This window comes from Mus musculus, chromosome 15 (assembly GCF_000001635.26).
Source record: "Mus musculus strain C57BL/6J chromosome 15, GRCm38.p6 C57BL/6J".
NCBI classification, from domain to species: domain Eukaryota; kingdom Metazoa; phylum Chordata; class Mammalia; order Rodentia; family Muridae; genus Mus; species Mus musculus.
This window is the reverse complement of record NC_000081.6, coordinates 86,489,490-86,514,310: the sequence shown is the minus strand read 5'-3', so window position 1 is coordinate 86,514,310 and position 24,821 is coordinate 86,489,490. Positions and strand designations below refer to the sequence as shown.

Here is a 24,821-nt window from a genome sequence, read left to right as displayed (position 1 = left end):
GATATTGAAGCAGCATGCATTATCTCACACATACCAACTGCAACCCATCCCTGTACCTACCTAGTATTCTTAATAATATTTTCTTCATCTTGACCACAGGCAGCCAAGCACAGGACCAGCTTACCTGGGGAAGGAAGGTGTGGCCATTAGCAACTCAAGGCACGCCGTCTAACAAGCCCTGTTACTTTAGTCTCCTCACAATCTGACAAGGATAGGGCTGACCCCATAGAATCAGTGAGTATTTGAGGCCCAGAGAAGAGACACAATCAGTTGGAGGCCGACAGTTGCTCAGTGGAGAGAAACATTTGCCCTGTTCTCTTCCTCCGACCCTCAGCAGGTGCTCCTTACTAATGCTCTAACCTGCAGATGTTCCTGCATTTCATGGGACCATCTGCCTTGGGATGACCGATGCCTTAAATGGATGAACTCACGTGACTTCTGTGAAATTATCCATGTAAATGGACTTCAAGTCTCCCAGTGAATTCCTCCTATCCCATACTCCCAGAAAGGCCCGCAGCCCCATCTTGTGCTAAAGTTCCAGCTCTTTAGAGGAAGCCACTGTTCAGGGTCAGCAACTTGTATCTGAGAAAAAAACCAAAACAACAACAAAAAAAAAAAAAAAAAAAAAAACTCCTGGGCGATGATTCTGTGGCCAGCCTGGAGAACAGGCATTAATGAGCAAGAAACTGGCCTCCCCAAAGACAAGTCCCAGAGTAATTGACCAGATGCCTAATGAACATGACAGCAAAGCATTTGGCGTAATGGCAGCCTATAAAATAAACAGGGGGGAAACTGGCACTTTCTCAGTCCCCACACAGCAGGAACCAACTGACAACTGGGCCATCTTCCTGAGCTGCGCCATCATTAAGGAAAGGGTAAGCAGAGGATGTGGTGGCCCTGGACCTTCTGCGCTGGCCAATCCTGAACCGATCAGGTATATTTCATCCCAAAGAGTGGCCTTGACCTTTGCACTGCCTAACTTGGAGCACAGGATCCATTGTGGGAGGAAGTAAGCATTGGTTTACCTGTGTAGTGGGGGGGGGGGGGAGGGAGCACTACAGGGAGCACAGCCATATTCTGCATCTACTCAGGCAGCAAGAGCCCCTAGGCTATGTCCCCCGTGGTTCCACTCTATATTTGCTGCCTCTGTTTCCCTAGAGAGCAAGACAGGCTGCTTTCATTCAGCTATTGAGGATTCAACTATAGAAGATACACACGCATACCTGGTACCCTCACCCTAGGGGCTGCTAAAATTTAAAGACACCGGAAGAGCTCAGACATCAGAGTTGGCTCCTGTTGAATGGGTCAGTGACTGAAGTCAACACTCCAGGATGGTTACAGTGGTGAGCACAGCTGTGGGATGAATCCTAGGTGTAACATGTTCCCCACTGAGGCCCCTGCATGGAGCCAGAGCTCACATTGTAGGGGGTGGGGCTGGGTCATCCCTAGCTAGGTCCAGCATCCCCAGGGTCTCATGTTCCCTGCCTTCAGCTCATCCCAGATCCTTTGCATCCAGGGGTCAGACAGAGAAGGAGAGAAGAGACAAGCAGCCAGCCCATGAAGCCAGCAATGGGTAAATCACTTTCTGCAGCTGCCGAGGGGAAAATTGAGCTGGCATGGTGATCATGGAGGAGGAGCCATGGAGGACTGAGGAACAGAGAAGAACCCCTGAAAGTCTGGAGGTGACTCTTTAGAGAAGAGGAAGCACTGGGGCAGAGGCCCTACAGCTGGAGGTGTTGAGGCCCCGTGGCCAGAGCCAGGGGACAAAAGGGAATGTGGTGGGGACCAGGCCCAATATCACAGCCAAAAGCAACCTAGGAAGGTAAGGGTTTATCTGGCTTACACTTCCAGATCACAATTCGCCATTGAGAGAAGTTAGGGCAGGGACTTAAGCAGGAACAATGGGAAGAACCATGGGCAAAAGCTGCTTAACAGGGCATCTATGTATACAGGGTAGCCATAGTAACTCAAATGGCGCCCAAATTGGCCTCAGGACCCAGAGATGCCACAGCCTTGCACAGAGAAAGACCCCTGGAGACTACCCATAGGAGAAATTGGTATACCACCCATGTAGTGGCTTGTGGAGCCTTGACCTCCCAAGGGCAGTGCTCTCATCCAGGATCTGCCTGCATTTTCACACTTCATCCTCTCCAACCCACACTAAGTAAGGTGCCCAGGGGTTGGAAAGGAGCTACATGCAAGTGCAGGTCAGTAGCCCAGGCTGGCAATGTTCCTACCCACCACAGGTAAGTGGACCAACTCACAACAGGAAGCCTGACCAGTATGAAGGTAAGTGGACCAACTTACAACAGGGAGACTGACCAGTATGAAGAGGTGGGGATAAGAGGGGATCATCCCTTGCTGGGTCTTTCCCAAGCCTGGACATCAGTCATTACTGGGAAGGAGACTGCGATCTCCAGGAAGCTCCAGGACAGAACTAAGAGAGCATGATCTAGTGATGGCACAGTGGGCAGATCATAGGAAGGCTCTTGCCTCTTGGTTAGACAGAAGGATGTGAAATATAGGGTAGGCAGGAGCAATATGCAGACCCATGTCTGGCTGCCTGCTGTACAGACCACCTCCAACACACACACACACACACACACACACACACACACACACAGATACCCAAGGTGGGCTGATTGCAGCCATAGACAGGAGAAAGAGTGGCCAGTTGGATTCTCAAGCCACACTCACCTACCCCCAAAGGCCTCTCTGTCCAGAGGTTCAGATATCAGGATAAAAACACCCATATCTCCCTATAGATCAGTGCTAGCCACAGGGCCTACACATAAGCAGTCAGATGAATTGCTTTGACCCCAAAGACCTAGAGAAACTTCAACCCATTAACCAAGAGGTAGGTTCTGCCCCAGGCTGGACCTGCCTGCTATGCCCAAATCACCAGGAGGAGCCTGTGCCATACCCCTGCAGCCCAGCACCGGAGGTGGTAGCTTGGCATCGCTGGCAGGTGCTAACCTTCCTAGAGTGGTTATTATACTCCGAACCTCGGCCACATGTCTTCATTAGGTCACCAAATAAATTATTACATTATTACAGTTGAAGTTGACGAGTAAATCTTATTATCCAAGTGTAATGACACTATAAAAGACGTTTTATTCATCTGCCTCGTCCTCTCGTTCTCAGTGACACTTCATTACTGCTCCCGAGACACGGAGAACTAAAACATTAATTTGGAAAATCGATGGAAATCTTTCGGGATTCTTGCTCTCTGAGCTCTGCCGTGGAGCCCTGGTGGCCACTCTAGGCCAGGACCAGCTCATAGGTTGGGGCAAGCCTCTGACGGTGGGCCCTCTGTGTGGACATGTAGAAGGGCTCACCCAACCCACCCTGAGGTGCTCCCATCTACACTACCAGCTGTGATCCTCTGTCAAGCTGGTCATGCGACCTTGACTGTGGTCGGGCACTCTCCCCGACCCCTCCATCTTTAAAAGGGAACAGTGGGTGGCAGGCACCTGCAGAGAGGCTGCGAGGACCAGTGAGAACTCTGGATTCAAATCCCTTCTCTGCTTCTCCAGCTCCATGGGACTGGGGACAGGCCTGAGCTCTGAACCTTGCTTCAGTGGCTGGAAGACAGGGTCTGTGCAGGACTGGAGTTGGCACCAAGGAGTTAGTACTGGGGCTATGCCCAGTGAATAGAAGGGCAGGGAGGGAGAAAATAAAGACGCAGCCTATAATGACTCCAATTCTGATGGATGCCATGAGCAGGAAATGTGGCTCCAGGGGCCACAGGATACGGCGGCGCAAGGACTCCACCCAGAGATTCAAGGCTCAGGGACAATGCCATGGGGTTCACCTTACTCACAGAATCAGAATCTGGGGATGACTGGGGACTTTGTCTGACCTCCCACCCAGTTCTCCATTTCCAGAACATTTCCTAAATCTGCCGTCTGCATCCTGGAGAAAACAGATGACAGACACAGGATGTCACCACCACCACCTTTGTCTCAGCCCCACAGGCTCAGCTGCAAGATGGCCTCTCCCCCAGGAACTGTCACCACTGCCACCCCCCTCCGCCAAATCCAGTGACAGATGTGTTTGGTGTCTACTAAACTGCCTCTAATTGGAGACAGTGCTCTTGAAAACAGCTCGATTTAAAGTTGTGATTTTAAGGTTGATCATTTTTCCTTCTTTCTGTCACCATTAGCAGAACACCAGAGACATTTCTAAGCAAATTATTTGAAACTAGGAATAAAGGCAGTAAATGGTCTCCAGAGGGCCCTGGGGGGGGGGGGAGATGATGTCAGTGGGTGGGTGGAGGCTTGCCAGGGAGCTAGGCAGCAGGTCCTTTCCCCCACCTTGAGACCTCACCCCATATGCCACACCCCCTGCCTTGGCTCTCTTGGATGTCCACATTAGACCCAGGCCCCTTGAATCTGTCCACTCAGATGTGACATAGCAGGTGCCTTGGGCTTCTGCCTTCCCTGTTTCTATGGAAGGACTGCAGGGGGTGGGGGCGGGGTGCTGACTCCTAGCTGGGCTGTCTTTAGGCACGAATGTCTTGCTGTCACTGACCCACAGTCACGCTGCTGGTTCTCAGTGACCCTGTCCAAACATCACCTACTGCTGGGTCCTCTTCCACTTCTATTCCAGTCTCTTGCAAAGTACCTGGTCAAAGCCACAGGCACAACGCAGGCACTAGTACCATCTTCGAAGGCTCCGAAGTAATCAGAGAAAAGGGACTCTGAGAGTGAATGCAAGGCCCACGCTCCATACCTGGAGGCTCCATCCTCAGCCAGCTCTATACAGAGGCAGGTAGAAGAAAGGAGGACCAAGATGAGGTGAGTGGGGTCATATGGTTCCTTCAAGATGGTACCTCTAACTGGGAGGATGTATCAAGGAAAAGTCTGAGCACAGAGGCCTCAGATCTGGTCCCAAAGTTCTCAAGACACTGGCAGGCAGGCAGTGCAGGCTACGCAGGGCTGAGGACATCATTGGACCTTGAAGGAAGAATCAAGAGTCCCCCAAAAGACCAGGGCACATAGGGTCCACAGTGAGCCTGTGCTCTACTTGCTCTGAATTGCCCTATTCCCTGTCCAGGCTGCCGCTATGGACCTGAGGAGAGAAAGAGGGGGCGTGGGTTCAGGATGGCTGGGGGGGGGCGTGGGTTCAGGATGGCTGGGGGGGGCGTGTCTGCTTACTTTACAGGGGTGTCTCTTTTCCCTGTCCCTCTTTTACCTACTCATCCTTCTTACCTCTCTCTGGAGAGTACCCTGCAGTCTTCACTGGACTCATAGATTTAAATAGCTGAGAGATGGTCCCAACTCATCTTGGTTTCCATAGCAACATGAGAATAACTCACATCTCCCAGGCAAACTGAGAGCGAACACATTTTTCCTCCCTGTTATGGGTGGCCAATTATTTTTAATAGCCAGGTCAGCACCAGCTGTCCCCAGATCCCCAATCTTCATTAGCATTCCCAGGCGATGACCACACGAGAATGGTGGCCTCTAAGAGGTCACTTGGATTGCCCCAGAGAGGGGACCAGAAGTATATGCTCTGGCCACATGGCCTCCCAGGAGCGCCATGGACAAACTGTCCCATGCCCACGCTATTGTAATATATGTGAGCTTCTGATTCCCTCTTCCCATGGTCATTGGTCACTGTAAAGAGCCTAGAAGACACTACATGTTCAATAAACACTGAGCCAGCTCACCATCCATCAGTCTCCCCACCCCCAGGCCAGCTTTACCCACTTGCTAGGCAAAGTCTAGCCTCCCCAGCAGATTCCTGAGACACGGCCTAGCAGTCCTGGGCTTTGGCCTTGGCAATGGGGAATGGAGAGCAGCTGAGGTACACCAAGAACACCCTGCAGTTGAGAGAAAGCAATTTTAGAAATCAGGCAGCCCTGGCCTTCCTGGATATGACCCTGAGCATGCTCATTAGCCCCTCTGAACTTCATCCCCGCCCCCAATCTCTCAATTATGAGCTGGACTGGCCATGTGTCTGACTCCATGTTTGCTGGAAACAAGAGTGGGGTGGGGGCACAGCCTGCACTTAAGAGTAGGCAGCCTGGAAGGAAGTTGAGCAACTCCTAGTAATGTGAAAGAGGAGATGTTAGTCAAGGTGTTCTACCAGAGCAGAGCTGACAGGCTTACACCATACCACCTGGCTCATTTCGCGATGGCCCCGGGCACCCTGGAGAGGCTGAGAACCCAGTAACTTCTCAGTCCACGAGAGGCTGGCTGCATCAGGAGTCCCACTCCTGCCTGAAGACCTTGGAGATTCATGGAAAGCCGCTGGTCTTCATTCAACTTTGGAAAGAAGCTGGGTTCTTCTTGTGGCAGCCAAGGACAACGGGGGCGGGTGGGGAGGGACAGAGGCAGCAACAGAGTTGATGAGCTCACTAGCGCGACAGGAAGGCAAGCAGGCAAAGAGGCAGAAAAGAGATTCCTGTTTGTCTGAACGCCTCCTCGTGTTTGGACTGCTAAGGTGCTGCCTATGTTTGGGGTGGGGCTCCTCACTTCAGTTAATGGAATCAAGAGACTCCCTCATAGGTGTGCCCAGAGGCTTGTCTTTCAGTTGCTTCCAGACCCAGTCCAATTGACACTGAAGCTTAGACATCACAGCGGAGGGGGAACGGGAAGGAGTGAGGGAGAGAAGGGAGGGGCAACCTGTGCAGACCGTGCCCACACCTGCTCCATTGTCTGTCTAGTGGGATCTTAGCTGTCTCTGAGGGTGCCTGTCTCTCTCTTCTCCCACGAAGAACCATCCTTGCATTTCACCACCCACCTCTGCCAGTTGGTAGCCGTTGGGTAGAGGCTCCCACTTCACTTCAGCCCTGGCAGCCCTCCTTCTGGTCAACATTGCCATATCTGCCTCCCACTGGGTATTCCACATTAGTCTGGGAGGCCCTTCAAACTTAGCCCTGATACCCTCAGCTCGTCCCTCTGCCCACATTCTCGACCCTGCTGCTCCTCTTCCCTGCTTTCTACAACACTCAATCAGCTCCTTCTACCTCCATCCAAACTCAGGAAGCCTGTCACCCCATTTTTAAAACTTGTTTAGAATACAATCTATTCTGAGTTGGGGTCACTAAACTGGCAGGCCATGCTCATGGGATTTTTAATGAACTAGGCCAATGGGGGAAGAGAAGTTTTCCTCCAGATCAGAATCCAGTCCAAAACCACAACAGGGGAATGGGCACAGCCCCCACCCGCATGTCTGACTCCCTGGCTGCTGACATAGAAACTCCAGCAGGGGTCAGGAGCTGAAGACTTGAGATAAATAAATCACGAAAGCAGAGAATTTATCTGCTCAGTTAAAACCCCACTTGTCAGGGTTCCCTCAGGCCCAGAAGTAAAAAGCCAAGCACAGGGCTGTGGAGCCCAACTCCATGACCACACATGACCCAGAAATATCACATGTAGCCAGGCAAGACCTCGCCCAGCCTCGGGCTGGCCAGAAGTAGCCAGGTGGTGTGCTCAGCTGCTGTTCTGCAGCCCCTGGCTCCCAGGCCACTGCACTCTGGATTCTGACCACAGCACTGGTACAGGGAGGGCCTCAGACCACACTTCAAGTCAGTCTTTGATTATCATTGCTCAGTTCTCGATTTCTTCTTGAGCCAGTTTTTGGAATTTGTATCTTTCTACTTCAACAAGTTTTCTAATTCTGGGGTTCTTCTTCTTGCTCCTCCTCCAACTCCTCCTCTTCCTCCTCTTCCTCTTCCTCCTCTTCCTCCTCCTCCATCTCCTCCTCCTCTCCCTCTTCTTCTTCCTCCTCTTCTTTTTCTTCTTTTTCCTCTTCCTCCTCCTCTTCTACTCCTTCTACTTCCTATTCTTATTTTCTCCTCCTCCTCCTCTTCTTCTCCTCGTCCTCTTCCTCTTCCTCCTCTTCTTTTACTTCTCCTTCTCTTTTTTTCTCTAGCTTTTGTGTCAGAGAGATTTGAACATGACTCCGAGTGAGGATACAGACAGGCTCATGTGCGAGCTGGTGGGATTGTTAGCAAAGGTTGTGGAGCTTTTAGGATGTGGAGCCTTCTGAGAAAGGTGGCAAATCACTGAGGGCAGACCTTCAGGCTTTGTAAGTGAGCCTACTTCCTGGTCACTCTCTGCATCCTCTATAAGCAGGTAGGCTCCTGTTCCTGCTGCCACGTCTCTTTCACCATATCAGGCAATCTCTCTGGAACCATGAGCCAAAAGAAACTTTCACTCTCCGAAGTTGCTTTTGACACAGTATTTTATCACTGCAACAGGAAAGAAACTAAGACAAATGTTATTTTAAAAAATAGGTACACAAATCAAACATTTACCAATAATAAATCACAAGAATTTTATTTTGAAACAACTCTTTAATAGACATATAATTTTACCAGTTATTGAAGAGCGAAGCACGTCTGCATGCTAATGAGATGGACTGTTTATCTTTACATAAAGATTAAGTCTCAGCTGAATATTTTATTCTGCAGGATACAGAGTGTTTTTAAGATTTTGCAGAGTTGATCGATATTTTGATCTTAGACTCGTCAATGCCGAAAGCACCACTTCACACTGATATAGTACAAGATGGCAGAAGTATGTTTAGGGCCATTTCAGAAATTGTTGGAAATTCTGTCCTAATTCCAAGCCAATATTCACTTAATGATTTTTTCTTTTAAATGACTCTAGTCAACAGCTGAGCAGCAATTTTAAAGATCCGCCATTCGGACACAGTACAATCCAGTGTTGTGCTAATTTTGAGACGCTCTGAGGAGTGGCAATAGGAAAATGTGAGGTCTTTTTCTAAATTGAACCATGGTGTGCTTGTAAGAGTGGAAAGCTTTGTATGTGTGGTAAGGATGCTGCCATTCACAGCGTGCAATAGTCTTATCTCTGAGAGCGGCTGCTTTGGTTGGCTCTGGGTGGCATGTGGATGCGCACAGTGCAAGGGGCTCATGTGGGGCATTCAGCAGTGGGGCTGCAGCAAGGCCAACAGCTGTGGGCTGGGCCATCACTGCAGAAACCCCCGGCTCCATTGTGCCTTTGATATTGCATTCATCCGTGGTTGCTGGGCACTCAGACATCTACTCTTGTCTCCTTTTCAAATCCCACCTTCTTTTCCATGACCTCAGATGGGCACAGGCCACAGCTGGGCTCTAACTCACAGTCACTCGGCCACACCCGTGCTTTCTCCAGCTAATAGACTACAGCTTTTAGAGCCATTTTGGGATGGTAACAAAAGTCAGCAAAAGCATGACATCCAGCCGCACAGATGTCTCAGTACAGCGACATGGATCAAGTCCTTCCCATAGCTCCAAGTCCACCGTGTACCTTGGGCTGACTCTTGATGGCCTATGGCTTGGGGAAAATGTCTGACCCTCTCCCCCATCACAGGTGCCGAATGACTTCCCTGCTGGAGACCCTCTCTGTCACCTGTTCATTTCCGTGCTCTGAACTCTGGACACCACTGGTCTTCCTAGGTGCCCACAGTTTGGTCTTTTCCAGAACTGGCTTTGTTCATTGAATGCATGAGTTTTGCCCATATGGTTTTGAAGCTCATTTCCAACAACCATCCCCCCCTCCCAAAACAATGCCAGTGTGCGGATGAAGCATCCCGGCGAGATCCCTTATTGAAAAGATCTTTGTGTCTTCACCTTTGTTAATTACACTTGAACAGCTGCCTGTGGATTTGGACTGACCATTAAACTCCCAAGTCAACTGACCAGCCGTGGAACACACTGTGGAGTGCTGTACGCTAAAGATGGTGTTCAGGGTGGGAGACACCACCAAACTGTAGCCAGTGTGGCTGCACCACATGGTCTTCCTGCCTGAAGTGAATGAGCGTTTCCAAGGCACCTCATCCTCACCTATGCCCAATTTGGATAGATTGTTTTGTTTTGTTTTGTTTTGTTTTGTTTTGTTTTGTTTGAGACACGGTTTCTCACTGTAGTCCTGGCTATCCTGGAACAATCATAGTAATCTGAGCATTGACCCTTCGAGCAGGTATAGGGGTACCTCACTATTTAAATCTGTAGTTCTCTAATATATGGAAGTGGGGAGGGGAGAGGGATGGGGATGTAGGAGAGGGGTCAGATGGAGATAACGGTGCAGGTGGGATGGGGAGGGAAGTTGGGGGTGGGTGAGGGTTTGTGGGTACAGAAGTAGGAATGGGATGGGGTGGGATGGGGGGGTAGGTGAAGATGGGATAGAGGTGGAGACAAGGGTGGGGTGGGATAGAATGGGTTGAGAGTGGAGTTGGGGTTTAGCTGAGAGCACTTGGTGTGGTTCACTAGCTCAGGCAGCTAGCAGCAATGGCTGAAGATTCCAGTGCCACTGCCCTGTGGAAGAGTACCGGGAACCTACAATGCGTCTCACAGCTACACTGGCAATGTAGAAGGAAAAGGAAGCAACTTTCTTTATAATAAAGGAGTAAACGGATTATGTTAATAGACACAGTGGCTATAGGCAGCCATTAAAGTCATGTTTTAAAGAATTTTAATAACTGAAGGTGGCGTCTCTGGCATTGGCACATCCAGACATCCTGAGAGGTCTCTCTCTGAGCTGCAGAGTAGCCAGAGAGGTAGACTGGGTCAGGAATAGGCAAAGTGGCCGCAGAACCCAGCCTGCAGCAGCTGGGCTCACTATCCATCTCCAGGGGAAGCGGGGAGCAAGAGAGCCCCACACCTTGCAGTGTGGGAAGGTAATTTGTCAGTACCTATTACTGTGACAGATAGCCACCATCTGGCCCTGCCTTCCCACTTCTAGACGAATGCTCAGCCCAACAGTGGGCGCTGGCCCTTCGGGAGATGCACACACAGATGTTGTGAGCAGCTCTGTTTATAACAGCTCCAACTAGAAATGTCCCAGACGCCCACCAGAGTCACGAATCTTCACACCGAGCTCTCCACCCAGGGTTAAGCCACCCCACAACGGGAAAGCACAGCCGATGATCCTCCAAGGCAAAAGACAAGCCGAAGAAACGTCCTATTAGTGTACACTGAGGGATGGCTCACAGGGTAAAAGGGGCTTGCAGCCAAGCCTGCTGACCTAAGTACCATCCCTAGGATTCATGTAACGAAAGGAGACAATTAACTCCTTTCTCCTTTGTCATTTATGGGGGCATTTGCAACACACACATACACACACACACACCACACAAATAAATAAGTAAATAGACAAATAAATGTTTTTATAAAGTGTATATTATACACCCCATATATGATATATAAACGTATAAACAATGAAGGCACAAGCTGGCCGAAGCATGAATGGTGGCTAAGGTGAGTTGTATATGTGTGTAAGGAGACCCTTCAGGGCTGCACCTGCTCTGTGTGTCCATCTCAGCTGTGACCCCTTGTTGTGCACTTGGTGATCATTTTCTGGGTGCTGGAGTCAGGTCACACCCTCTTCAGCTGTGACAAACTTGACAATGTCAAAGCAGAGACCAAGTTTTGTCTTAGCAGAAGCTTCATGAAGAACAGAGACCGAAAGTGTGTTAGTTTTCTATTGCCGTGTAACAAATGAGTCCACCCGGAGCCCAGGGTCAGCTGCCAAGTACCAATGGACACAGATTTCCCAGGTTAGGTACTGGGTACGAACTGATGGGTCCAGCATCTCAGGTCAGAAACCAGGCGCTGATGGACACACATCTCAGCACAGATTTCCCCTAGGTCTTGATGATTAGAGCTGTGACCGTGTTACAGGCACCCATACTGCCTCTCTTCTGGGAGGCCAGTGCTCTGTGCTGAGGCTCACTATTACTGATTGCCAATAACCATATGTGCTAAGGGATTCAGTGCGTTTGAGGGGCCAAGCAGGTAAAGGGGCCTGACAACCTGAGTTCCATCCCGGAAACTCACGAAGTAGAAGGAAAGAACTGGCTCTTGCAAGATGTCTTCTCCTCTCCCCTTCCCACAGCAGGCGTGCAGACACATTAAATAAATGTTAATTTTTTTTAACTAAGGAATTTCAATGACCCCTCAGTTGAGAGTGTGCTGTCCCAGATTGGCTATTGCCCTTGTTCTGTGAGCTTTTCAAATTCAGGCAGGCCCTGTGGCCCAGGGGTTTGTCTTCCTACTCTGGTCTGGGTCTGTCTTAACACTGGTTTTGCCATTGGCATGGAGTTCAACCCTTTGTCAGCCTCAACTATAAAAACAGTCATCACTTCTTAATCGAGGGGGCATTTGGAAGGGCTCACAGTCTCGCGGACCAATCTGTTCACTGAGAATTTATTTGCACATACACCCTTTTCTCCAAAAAATAACCACCATCCTTCTGTGCACAGCTTCACTTCTAAGCTCTGTGTTCCGTTTGGCCAGGCAGTGTGTTATATTTGCCAGATCCATCCTTGGTTTGTCAACTCGTCTACAACTAGAATCAACTGAAAGTCAAGTAGGTGGGTACACCTGTGAGGGATTTTTCTTAAATCACGTGAAGTGGGAAGACCTTTAATCCAGAGCTTTTGAGGTGGGAAGATTCACCCTCAGTCCTGGCTACACCTTCTGCTGGAAGCTTTTATAAAGGATATGGAAAAAAAACGCTCTCTTGCTTTGCCTGTTTGTTCTTTCCTCACTTACAAGTCTGTTCCTTCACTGGCATCAGAGCCTACTTCTTCAGGGTACTGGCATATATTGAAGGCCAGCTGAGACATCCAGCCTCGTGAACTAAACTACTGAATTCTTGGAATTCTTTTGGTAGACTGCTATTGTTGGACTGGCTTGACTATACTCTATAAGCCACTGTAATAACTCTGTCCCCATCTCCCTATCTCTGTCTATCTATTCTCTTTATAAGGATAGATAGATAGATAGATAGATAGATAGATAGATAGATAGAATCTTTTTATCAGTTGTTTCTCTAAAGAATTCTAACACACGTACTACACACGTACTAAATTAAGGCCCTTGTCTTTGCAGTATAGTTGCCATTAAAAAGTATGGTGTCTTCAGCTTTGCTTTCAGCTCATTGGGTGGGCTGAGTTTTACATTCCAAATGTACTTTAGGGTGTTTTCTTTCTGTGAGCTATGAGGTTGGGACTGTGGCAGGGATTTTACTGCCCAGTCTGGAAGACATTACAATCTTGACTCTTCAATCCACAGACAAGGGTATTGTACTGGCTAGTTTTGTGTCAACTTGACACAGCTGGAGTTATCACAGAGAAAGGAGCTTCAGTTGAGGAAATGCCTCCATGAGATCCAACTGTAAGGCATTTTCTCAATTAGTGATCAAGGGGGAAAGGCCCCTTGTGGGCGGGACCATCTCTGGGCTGGTGATCTTGGTTCTATAAGAAAGCAAGCTGAGCAAGCCAGGGGAAGCAAGCCAGTAAGTAACATCCTTCCATGGCCTCTGCATCAGCTCCTGCTTCCTGACCTGCTTGAGTTCCAGTCCTGACTTTTTTGGTGATGAACAGCAATATGGAAGTTTAAGCTGAATAAACCCTTTCCTCCCCAACTTGCTTCTTGGTCATGATGTTTGCACAGGAATAGAAACCCTGACTAAGACAGGCATCTTTTGGTGTAGCCACACCTTCATCAATCCTTTTATCAATACTTTAGCTTTTAGGACAACAGATTTCCTACTTTCTTGTTATCTTTACTGCTGTCTTATGATGGACTTTGCTTTATTGCAACCATTGTAAATGGGGTAGTTCTCTTGAGTCCTGCCTCTGAGTTTGCTGCTGTCATAGCAAATGCTAGGACTTTAATTTGTTCACTAGTTGTAATTTCTCTCTTTTAGTAGAACCATGCCAACAGCAAACAGGAATGGGTTAATATCTTCTTTCTGACTCCTTTTTAAATTCTCTTCCTTATCACTTTGTCCAGGAAGGACTTCCAGTATTAGGCTGAGTACTTCCAGTGCTGTACTGAGTACCTCCAGTGCTGTACTGAGTTCCTCCAGTGGTGAGAACAGGCAGCCTTCCTTGTTTCATTCCAGGCCTTAAAAAGGGCTTCCGCTTTCTACTGTAAATTGTTGGGTGTGGGCTTCTTACACAGGGTCTTCACTCTGCAGAGGTGTAGTCCTCTATACTGTAAATAATTCCTCTATACTCAGTTTGCATACTTTTTTGTTTTTTGTTTCAAGACATGGCTCTGTGTAGCCCTGGCTGTCCTGGAACTCACAATATAGACCAGGTTGGTCTTGAACTCATAGAGATCCCACCTGCCTCTGTCCCCCGTCCCCGCTGGGATTAAAGGTGTGCATCTAGCTTGGATAATGTTTTGAATTATGAAAGACTATTGAATTTTCCAGCTGCTCTTCCTGCATGTAAAACATGATCACGTGGCTTTTTCATTCTGTTAATTAGGCATACCATATTTACTTAAGTTGAACCATCTTTGCACATGGAAAACAAATCCTACTTTGCCCTCATGGACTGTACTTCCATGTGTCGTGAATTCATGGAATTGTTAAGGATTTTCCTGAGTCCTTTGTCTTTTCCTTGTCCTTTCCTTGGCTTTTCTTCTAGGACCCAGTCCTTGTCTGGTTTTGGTACCAAGGAGACTGAATACTGGCCTGGTAAGTGGAGTTTGGAAGTGGTCCCTCCCCTTTGGGTTTTTTGAAGGGATGTGGTGTTAGCTCTTGAAATTCTCGGCAGAATCCAGCAGTAAACCACCTGGTCCCACATTTTTCCTCTGATGGGAGATGTTAAGCAATCTCAATCTGTCAGCGAAATGGACCTGAAGGGTCATTCATCTGTGTGCCTCCAAAGCTACCTGTTAAGCATCTTCCATGCCAGGGACTGAAGAGAGGGTCTGGAAGGACTCCAAGTGACATGGGGCAGATGTGTGTGGCTCAGCCCTGCTAGCTGAAGGTCATACCAGAGGAAAGAATGCCTGAGGTGAGAGAGGAGCAGGCCAATGCACAGAGAGAAGGGTAGGGAGGCTCCAGGAGGGGCCTGAATTCAGGCTTTCTGTTCCCACACTCTTGGATAGGGCATGCCCAGGACAACACATACCTGGAGGCCGTCTGGCTGCACTTGAGTTAGGGCCTATCTTCTTGCAGCTCATCTCCGTGCTCCCACATAGACTTGCATGAGTGCTCCCACATGAGCAAGTCATCCCAGGAAACCCTCCCCTCTCCAACACAGCTGGCCTCGCCATAGTGACTGCCCCATGGTGTCACTTCAGGCATTTCGCAACAGTAGAGCTAAGTAGGTAGGTTCTGTCTTGTGAATTCGGTGTCCTGGCTACCACCCAGGATAGGAGCTTGTCCAGGAACCCTGGGCCCCAGGAGCCCATCCCAGGCAGGGAAGTACTCAATTAAGGAAATGACAGCACGTGGCAGGTGTTCAACCAGGGTCATGACTCTTACACTGGGACCGAAGGTAGGGTGACATGCCCTGGGTTCCTGGGGGTATGGCAGAGGGGCCCAGATCCCAGCGCCAACTCAGTTTATGCTTTTTACAAAGGAAACTTGGAGTTGTCTCTTGTCCAGAGGCTGGCAGAAAGTTTGGAGGCCCTGACACTTATTCTTCTGGCTCCTGACAATACCAAGTCTGGACTTCAGAGGGTCAGAGCCAGGAAAGTGGCATGCCCGTGCCATGGGCACGTACTCTTCCTCTCCTGAGGTCCCAACCTTGTCAGCAAGGCCACAGCACTGCTGTGATCAAGACTAGGCCTAGAGCACAAGGCTCAGTGTTGGGACAGGGCCTAAGCCTTGAAGAGAAAGTGAGTCAAGACCATAGGGCTAACAAGGTGGATGGCTCAGTGTGTGTAGGAGCTTGCCACCAAGCCTAACATCTTGTGTTTGATCTCTGATACCTACATGATAGATGAGAATAGGCTTCGGCAAGTTGTATTCTCACTGCCACATTTGGACCATGGCACAGGTACCCCAGCCCCCATCATCAAATAAATGCAATAAAAAGACCACAGGCCATATGAAGCATCTTTATTTCGTGTTTCCAACACATCACATTCAAAGCACACATCCTGCCCGGCTCAGCTCATGGGCTCAGACACAGGACTGTCGCCAGCGTCTCGTACACCCAGTCAAGCATTTGCACACATAAAAATACATTCAGGGCTTAAGTTAACCTCATGGGTCCTTGTCATCTCATAAAAACACCATGGGGCAGATCGTTATGGGCCTACCCTTCTGGCTGAGGGGTGATCCGCACCATGGAAGGATCAGGGAAGATGGTGCTTCTCCAGAGCCACAGAGGTAGCTTTCCTTATAACTGGGTGCCTCTCACCCAGGACAGGCACTGGTCTGAGGGAGCATGTCCCTCTGCTGATCCAGGACATCGGATTGCCTGCACAGCACTCTGCTGATGTCACATCCCACCTGACCCAGGATCATCTGAACAGAAGCAGGCACACGTCTTCCCTATGTCTTCCCCACAGCCTCTGGGCAGAGTCCTAGTGCCTGGGCAGTGTTGCGCTGCTCCTAAAGAAGGGACAGGTCAGAGTGGGCTGCAGTGGGTAACTGAGGACAGGAGGCTGCTCTAGGAGTCTAGGCTCTTGTCCTACAGGTGGCCTGGTGGTCCTTGGGGATCCCACATCACAGAGGCCAGGCAGCCTGGTGGGGGCATCTGTGGGATATACATGTGAGAAGCCAGTCTGAGGGCCCTGGAGAAGGCCAGCAACGGGGCAAAGGCTCTAACCCAGTGGCTCTGGAAAGGGCAGTAGGGCATGAAGAGAGGCCAGCCCAGCAGCTCCTGGCTATTGCCATCTGGGTGGTGTTAGGAAGAAGCCCCCTACACATGGCTGGGACTTTAGAACCACTAATTTCTGCCCTGTTGCGGTCAAGTTTGGGCCCATGAGACAATCTCTGGAACCCTGACTGACAAAAACCCCTGCCCACCTGGGGGTTCCTTGACCCTTTTCCTCACCCGGACAGGGAACCAGTTAATTAAAAACAGAAAGTAAGGTGACCGTGAGAAGCCTCAGCCTGCCCTGGCCTCCTCTTGTTCCACAGTCTCCCAGGATCTAACTCCTGACCTAGCCCTGTTTAAACCAAGTCAACCTAAACATGGGGCCATTAAAGGCTCTGTGTGCAGAACTCCTAGCTCAGCCTAAGTCATGCTCGGCATTGTTTTCTGGACTTTATTCTTTCACTTGACAGAATAGATTTGTGCAATTGAGAGCAGGCTTGAGATGGCTGCCCACCTCTGCCTGGCACCCGTACGTACAGCAGGGCTCTCTGAGGGACTTCCTCTTGGCTGTCTGGACTGGGGGCTGTAGGGAGGGCATTTGGCAAGGCAGGGCCAGGGTGAGGGCACTCCTGGCCACACTGAGCTTCTGAAGCTAGGAGTCTCTCCTGGGCTCTCTTTGGTATCTCATCAAACTAGGCTGCCTATCCTGCCAGCCCTGGACCATGCTGGGTCCACTCTGCTAGGTCACACCAGGAAAGGACCAGTCCAGAGGCCAGCAACTGCCCAGGCAGAGAGGGGATGCTATCCCTAGGGTGAGGCCACTGCCATGGGCCCCAGGCTCACTTCTTGTAGTGATTGGGGGCGTCTGCGAAGGCAAACTTGAGGCGATAGGCCTCAGCCAGCAGCAGGCTGACATCCTGGTCATCCCAGCGGGCAGTAGGCAGGTTCTGGAGGAAGAGCAGCAACTCCTGTGGGGAGAGACAGATGGTTAGGGAGAGACCGGGCTGCAGGCCAGGTCCCAAATGCACACACCTGGGAGACCTACATCAGCAGCAGGGGGAAGGCATGGGCAGTGCCCTCAGCCGCTGCAGCCCCTCCTACTTGCTCGGCTCCAACCCCACTCAGCCAGATGCCAGCTTTTACAGGGTCTCATCTGCCATCCAGCTCAGTATCTGAGGAGCCACACAGTGGTCTTCCCCACGCTTCAGTTGGGACCCCTGTATCTAAACCCTCTAACCCTCCATGGAGATAGTATCAGTTGTCCCCACAGTCAGGAAGGATCCATGGGCCAGGCTACAGGAGATTTCTGAGAGCCAAAAGCCTCTCTGAGACCAGAGATGACACATGGCTTCCTTCTAACTGCCAGAGACACATACTTCCTCATGTATCAGGTGACCACTTCAGGTCTCAGCAGTGTGCTTGTACCACAGGGCAGAGCCGGCACAAGGTCCCCCAACAAAGCCACCTATCTTCCATATTCGTCCCAAAGCAAAGGTAACAGGTTCTGACACTGGGGGACTGGGCAACAAGATACCCTACTGAGCACCTGGGGACAATCGTTCATGTCACCTAGAAGTCCAAAGACTTCCTTTATAAACACAGCATGACTGGCCTGGCAGCCAATGGGATGATACATGGACCACAAGGACATCTCCAGCACCAGACAGGCACACAAGAACACACTAGACATACCTGAACACAGGAGGCAGAAAGCAGATACACACTGCATATACTGGGCATGGACTGAATACAATAAACATGCATTGCACACAGTGGGCATATAGTAGACACCCAATTCACACAGTGGGCATACACCTGACATGCTCTGCACACAGTATGTGCACAGTATATACACATGCACTGGATATGCACTGCACACACTGGGCACACACTGAGTGCAGGCTGAGTACACACTGGATAGTTTCTCACCACTGTCACTCAGTACTGCTGGCACCAGGGATAAGAAGCTCTGCTTTGGAATTTCCATGCTACAGCTCCTCAGCTTCACCCAGCACCCCAGGTACTCACTGGGCCATGTCTCAGAGTGGGGATGTAGGGGCACCCCTACAGGCTTAGGGATGTCTGAGGGCTAAGAGGACAATAGCTGAGGCCAGTGATGGAGGGAAAGCACTGCCATGGTCTTGGGGGTACCATGGTACGATGGAAGTGACCCCACCCCACCCCCATCATGGCAGTGACAGCCTGGCCTCTCCTATCAGATGATGACTCACATAAAGTGACTCTGGGGACTTCATCAAGGACTGGGAGGGTCCTGGGAGACTACAATACTAAGAGGAACTAAGCAGACATGGGCCTTAGAGGTCTGAGTGGTTAGGACAGCTTCCAACAGAGGAGTCTCCAAAGAGGAATGGGTGTAAGCTAGGCCACCCCGTCCAGGGAGCAGCATACTCCTTTCCGATGGTTCTGCGCACTAGCTATATAGGACTTGGGCCCTGAAGCCATCCTTCCCCGATCCAGACAGCCAATAAGAGACAGAGAACAGCTGGCCTCAAGAGCACTGCCCAGTAGGCCTGGTTCCCAAACACGGTAGCTGCCGGACTGGCCCACCAAGCTTCCAGATCTCTACATAAATACCACGGAAGGGCTAGAGCTGCCCATTAAGGTGGAGCAGGACAGCACAATCGGCACGGGTAGAATCAGGAGAGGCCACAGTGGTACTCAGGACAGAGGCCCAGGCTTGGCTCAGCCCCCAGCATCTCCAACCCAATGAGGAGGGAACCTCCAGCAGCCCAGGGCTGCACACCCCAATCACAAGAGCCATGTGCCAGGACGTTCTTTAATCGCCGTTTACCGTGGCTCCCCACCCCTTTTTCCTTTGCATTTTGGATACTTTCTGTGGGCCTTTAAATTGAATTCACGGAGCAGATCTCCCTGGCAGCATGTCCTCAGGGACACATCAACATCAATCTACTGTCTTCCACCATTAGATGCAACTTACACGGATGCCAATCCAATTCTGAGCAGGTCATAAATAAATACCTTTGGTTTTATTTTTAATCCACTTCGCTTCATATTATCATGACCTCGCTACTTGCAAGGTGAGAAGCAATACCCTCCCATTACGGTAACTTACCGACTCCACTGCACACTCAATTTCAGAATCTAATTAGTCCCCCAGGTTCACTGGATGGAGGGAGAATGGAAATGCCTGGCTCTTCACGGCCTGCAATGCTAAAGAAGGAAAAATCTATCCAGGTGACCTTTAAGGCAGGCAAAGAACACAGACAAACATGGCCTTAAATACATATTTCTTTTTAAAAAAGGCTTGTCTTCCTGCTGCAGCAAGCAGCGGCATCTCCTATCTGAGAACATGACGCATGTATTAGGGACTATTGTCTGTCACCAACATGGTACACGAGGCTAGCGGTAACTCATGAAGCCATTGCTGGCATGGCATAGAGGCCGTGGCTGCCGGGGGACAGCTCTGTATTGCACAACTACAGGGACTGGGTATGTCTCTCCATGGAGCTGATGTTAGAACTCTGCAGGTAGCTCTTGAGCCTTCTGTCTTAACTCCAGAACCAAACCAGTGCTACGACCACAGTGGTGGGTGGCTACAAACATAAAGGAAGGTTTCTCTTCTGACACTGGCGCTGTGGAAAGCCACTGCAAGAGTGTAGTGCAGTGTTACACACCTGCCTTTCTCAGCTAACCCTGGCTTTCATAGAACAAAGGAAGGGCTGCTGTGGGGTCTGTGGTCAGTGAGGAACCAAAAGTGACAGAACCCACTGCATGCCCTGTGGGTCAGTGCTTCTCAGCCATGAGCACACACTGTGGACTGGGGTCACCTGAGGAACTCCAGAGATACTAACGCCCGTGGCACTGCTGCAGTTGTCAATCTCTACTCAAATCAACCTGATAGCGGTGCATTCCTCGCTACCACCCCAATGTTCTGGGTTCCTGGATTAAAGACACATACATGGAGCCTTATATTTTAATGTCTTAAACAGCTTGATGACTGGGCCATCCAAAACCTCCACATGGCTAACACTTTCCCTCTGATGTGAGTTTTACTTACTAAAATCTCTATTCCATATTTGTTGCCCTGGACCCAGTGGGGGGTATGGGGGGTGGGACTGCTCTTCCCTGACTTTCCCGTGTTAGCTGTCTCTATCCGTTACTTCTCAGGTGTGGCAGCTACTCCTTTCCCAGCATGGCGGCTCTACCTCCTCCTCCTCCTCCAGTCCCCTGTGCAGGAATCCTAAAGTCCCACCTCTGTCTCCCTGCCCAGCCAACCATTGGCCCTCAGCAACTTTATTTACCAATCAAAACCAACTAAAGGCAGGGACCCTCAGCATCTTATGTGCGGATTCTCATACAATTTTGAGGACTCAATTAACATTAATACAAGCATTAGACCAAATCCACAACATGATGCAACTCAGGTAGAAATTCTAGAGGAATGGGCTTAGTGCCCTAGCAATGGCCTATGGTCAAGGGGGACTGGGTCATATTTCAGACACTATGACTTCCCAGCGGGAGGACACTATGGGTCCAGTTTCTGTTTCACCAAGCAACCTAGTCAGAGTGGGCACTTTGGAAGATGCCAAGTCAAGTCCCCAAAGCCAGGCTGCTTCAGCCTGCTCCATGTGAAGTGCTAAATGATAGCCACTTCAACACAGTCTTGCTGACATGTGTGGTCTTTGGGAAGGTTCCAAAGAAACTGACTCTGTCTGCTCCTTGATGAAGAGTTTATCTGTCCAGAGTCAGCACTGTGCAGTGTCTTCTGCACACAAGTCCTTCCATAAAGGGACAATGTGGTGACCTGCTTACATTCTTGGTCCCTCTTAGGACTTACTGCTGGAACTCTGAAAGCGAGGCAACAGTGATGGGGGAGGGGTGAAGGATCTGGGAGTCAGAGGTCAATGGATTTTTGTCCAGGCTCTGGCCAAACCAAGCTCACTGAATTCCACAGTCACGCCCGGGTGCTATTACCTCAGCAGCGCCATGTGTCTGTTAGTTCCTCAGATTGGCGCATGGCCATCCATGGGCAATGAGTGTGGAGACCAGGCAGTACAGGGAGTAAGTACATGCTCAAAAGTGCTAGGCAGCCAGGGCCAAATACCACCCCTGCCTTTGCTGCTGTGTGACTCTGGGCAAATCTCAGACCTCTACTGCTTCTGTTTCTCATCTACAAAATGGAGACAGTGCTGAGAGCTCTCCTGTTGGTTGCTGAGTGTGTGCACACTCTCCCAGAATGCTCACTATTCAGGGACAGCAGCCTGCCCTGCCACTGATTAATAGTACAGCCATCACTAGTGAGGTGGCTGGCACCCCGAGGATGCAGGAATGTCTTGTACATTGTCTTCCAAGTACAGCTTGGAAGAAGAAACCTGCTGCTGAACAAAGTCCCTGTCTATGCGATAGGAGAAGTCATTTAGCAGGTAGGCTGGGGGGTGGGGGGCAGACAGACAGATGGCATGTGTGTGCTCATGTGTGTGGAGGCCAGAGGATAATCTTGGGAGTTACTCTCACGAGCTGTCCTCCTCAGTGAGACCTGGGCTTCACCATAGGACTAGGGTAGGCTGGCCAGGCAGCAAGTCCTAGAGAAGCGTCTCCAGTGTTGGAACTCCAAGCATACAGCACTGTGCTTAACTGTTTCACAGGGGTTGTGGGGGTCCAACGTGGGTCCTCACCAGCACTTTGTCAGGTGAGCCATCTCCTTAGCCAGTAGCCAGATTTAAGAAAACAATGAAATCTGTGTGGCCTAATGCTCAAAGACGGAGGACAGCAGCACTTTGCTTTCCTGCTAGGGTGCTACATGCGGCGGGGACAAGGCAGGTCCAGTGGGAAGAACTGCCATCAAGGGTGGCAACTCTGTTGTGGGGAGGAGTCCACCGCCTCAGGGAGCCACTGAGCCGGCACACATGCCAGAGCCTGTACCACACCTGGTGCTCCCGAGGCCACTGAACCACTTAAACCTGCTCTTCAAATTCCAACCCAGATGCAAAACAAACTGTATTTAATAAAAACATCTGAAAAAGGCTGACAGGGGTAGGGGGTAGTGGGGGGGGCAGGAACTGCTAAGAGAATAAAATGGGGAAAGCTCCCTCACACTAACCCCACCCCTGTCCTAGGAAAAATGCAGCAGACCTACGACGCAGGTGGACTTGGGCTGCAGAAGGGCAGTGCTCTGTAAAGTGTTCTCGTACAAGACCTACCTCGGCCTGGTGGCCGTTCACATGACTCTTCTAGGTAGATAATATACCTGAGTTGGCTGAAAAGGGCCACTGCCTGTCTGTACTAGGGGCATGGACACCAAACCCCAAGACACGAGGTTTCTTATATAAATGCCAAATATAAGTGCACAGGAAGGTACCATCAGTGTGGCCCTGCTCCTCATGGCATGACCAGGACCACTGGATTCTAGTCCAGGTACACTGGGACAAACTGGAGAGGGAAAGAGGGCAGAGGAGATGCAGAGTACAGCCAGCCTCTGCTTCAGGACTGAGATAAAGAGAAAGGGAGAGAGCTGAGCCACTGACCAGGCAGTTAGGATGTAGGGCCCACCGCTGCACCTTCCAGCTGGACGCTCCATGTGTGAGGGTGGAGGAGAAAGGCAGCAGCTCAGGACCCCACAGCTATGAAGACCCTGTAAGAGCACAAAGCTGGAACAGTGGGACGGAGCTGTGTGGCCAGCCACACTGCCACAGAGTAGCTGCCAGGGTCATGACGAGCCAGGTGTCATGTGAACTCCTGGGCCTCCGTGTTCTACTTGCAGCCGTGGGGTGTCCTGTGAGTATGCCTGCAAGCTGCCTTTCTGTGTGGCCACATGGATTCACAGGCATGCATGATTGGACCTGATGGGACTGGTGGAGATAGGGCATAAGGCAGGCTCTTAAGAAAACAAAACCCCAAACCACCTGTCTGTACTTTTCTCACCTTTTCAAAATTACATGCATTAGCAAATACTAAATAGAAGGCCCACTTCCTTCTTGTCAGGTCCTCTGACAGTGTTCCTGCCTAAAGATGCTCTCTATTTATAGGGACAGGAAAAAAAGCCTGGGCAGTGTGGGATATCACACTGGCCTCCAGCAAAAAGAGTGGGAAGGACAAATTATTCATTCATTGGGAATTTAGTCAGACTGAGGACTGTGCCTTACCCTGGGCCAGCCCTGCAGTGATGAGGAGTCGGGAAACAAGTAGAGATTGTGTTTAAAGAAGCCAATGGATGTAACTGAGAGGCGTGCCTGCCTGGCTGCTGTGGGCCACACGGCATCTGAAATAGGACAACTCTAGCTAACATGTACTGCTGTCAGAACCTGAATAATTTTGGATGGTGAGTACACACAAAAGAAAGCAAAGATTCTCTTCAATAATTCTATATGGATGTGGGTTAAGATGATAGCATTTTGGCTTTGCTGAACTAAATAAATTTCATTACATTAAAATCTTAGTCAGCATTATAAGACAGGTCTTGTTATGCCATTTTCAGACACACAGACGGCTGTCACCACTCTTGCTCTCCACCCCGCTTCTGTTTCCACATTGTGCACAGATAGTTAGACCCAGGGTCATTGCACAGACAGAACCCTGGCTACCAGCCTTCATTACTCAGGGCTCTCCAGAGGAGCAGAACTTACAGAATATATATGTACATGGGGTTTAGTAGGTGCTAATGCCAGGGAGAGCAAGCAGGGAGAATGCAAGCTTCCTTTTTCCTCGTCCTTTATATAGGCTGCCAGCAGAAGGTGTGGCCCAGATTAAAGGTGGGTCTTCCCTCCCCGAAAGACATAGATTAAAAGTGGGTCTTCCCACCTAAGATGATTTAATTAAGAAAAATATTCCCTCATGGGTATACCTGGCTACTTGGGTTTTAGTTAATTCTGGATGTAGTCAGGTTGAGAGCCATGAATGGCCATTACACACCTTCTCTTGTCCCTCCTTCCTTTTGTATTCCCTAAATGGCACCAGATGTGTTAGTGCATGTTTATAGCTCCAGCAGTTGAGGGCTGAGATGGAAGCAACCCAAGTTCAAGTCTACCCTGAGCCATATACAGAATCCCTACCTGGATGAAAATCCTAGGTGGCTCTGTCCCAATTCATGCTACCTCCTGGCACCTGGGGGCCCTGCGTGCAGAAAGACCCTGGGCATGGAGGCCAAGCTCAGCAGCAGCCGCTGTACTGCAGAGTACACACAGGTCTGCTTAAAGCTACTCAAGCCCGAGCTTTACAAATTGCCGACACGCAAAGATGACTACATTAATCAGGACAGGGCTAAGAGGGCCTGCTTGTCTCTTCTCATTGCTTTCCTCCCTAACTGGGGAAGA

The 24,821-nt window shown here is 50.1% G+C and overlaps 1 protein-coding gene across 3 annotated transcripts in view; it reads right to left on the bottom strand.

Annotated features, from left to right (window-relative positions):
* Positions 1–15,807: 15,807 nt before the first annotated feature.
* Tbc1d22a (TBC1 domain family, member 22a) overlaps positions 15,808–24,821 on the bottom strand; it is a 284,093-nt gene continuing 275,079 nt past the window's right edge. For all 3 annotated transcript variants that reach the window (XM_006520833.3, NM_145476.2, NM_001358062.1), the window contains one exon: positions 15,808–17,498. In XM_006520833.3, coding sequence (XP_006520896.1) covers positions 17,370–17,498 — 129 coding nt within the window. In that variant the 3' untranslated portion in view covers positions 15,808–17,369. The remainder of the gene's footprint in view (positions 17,499–24,821) is intronic.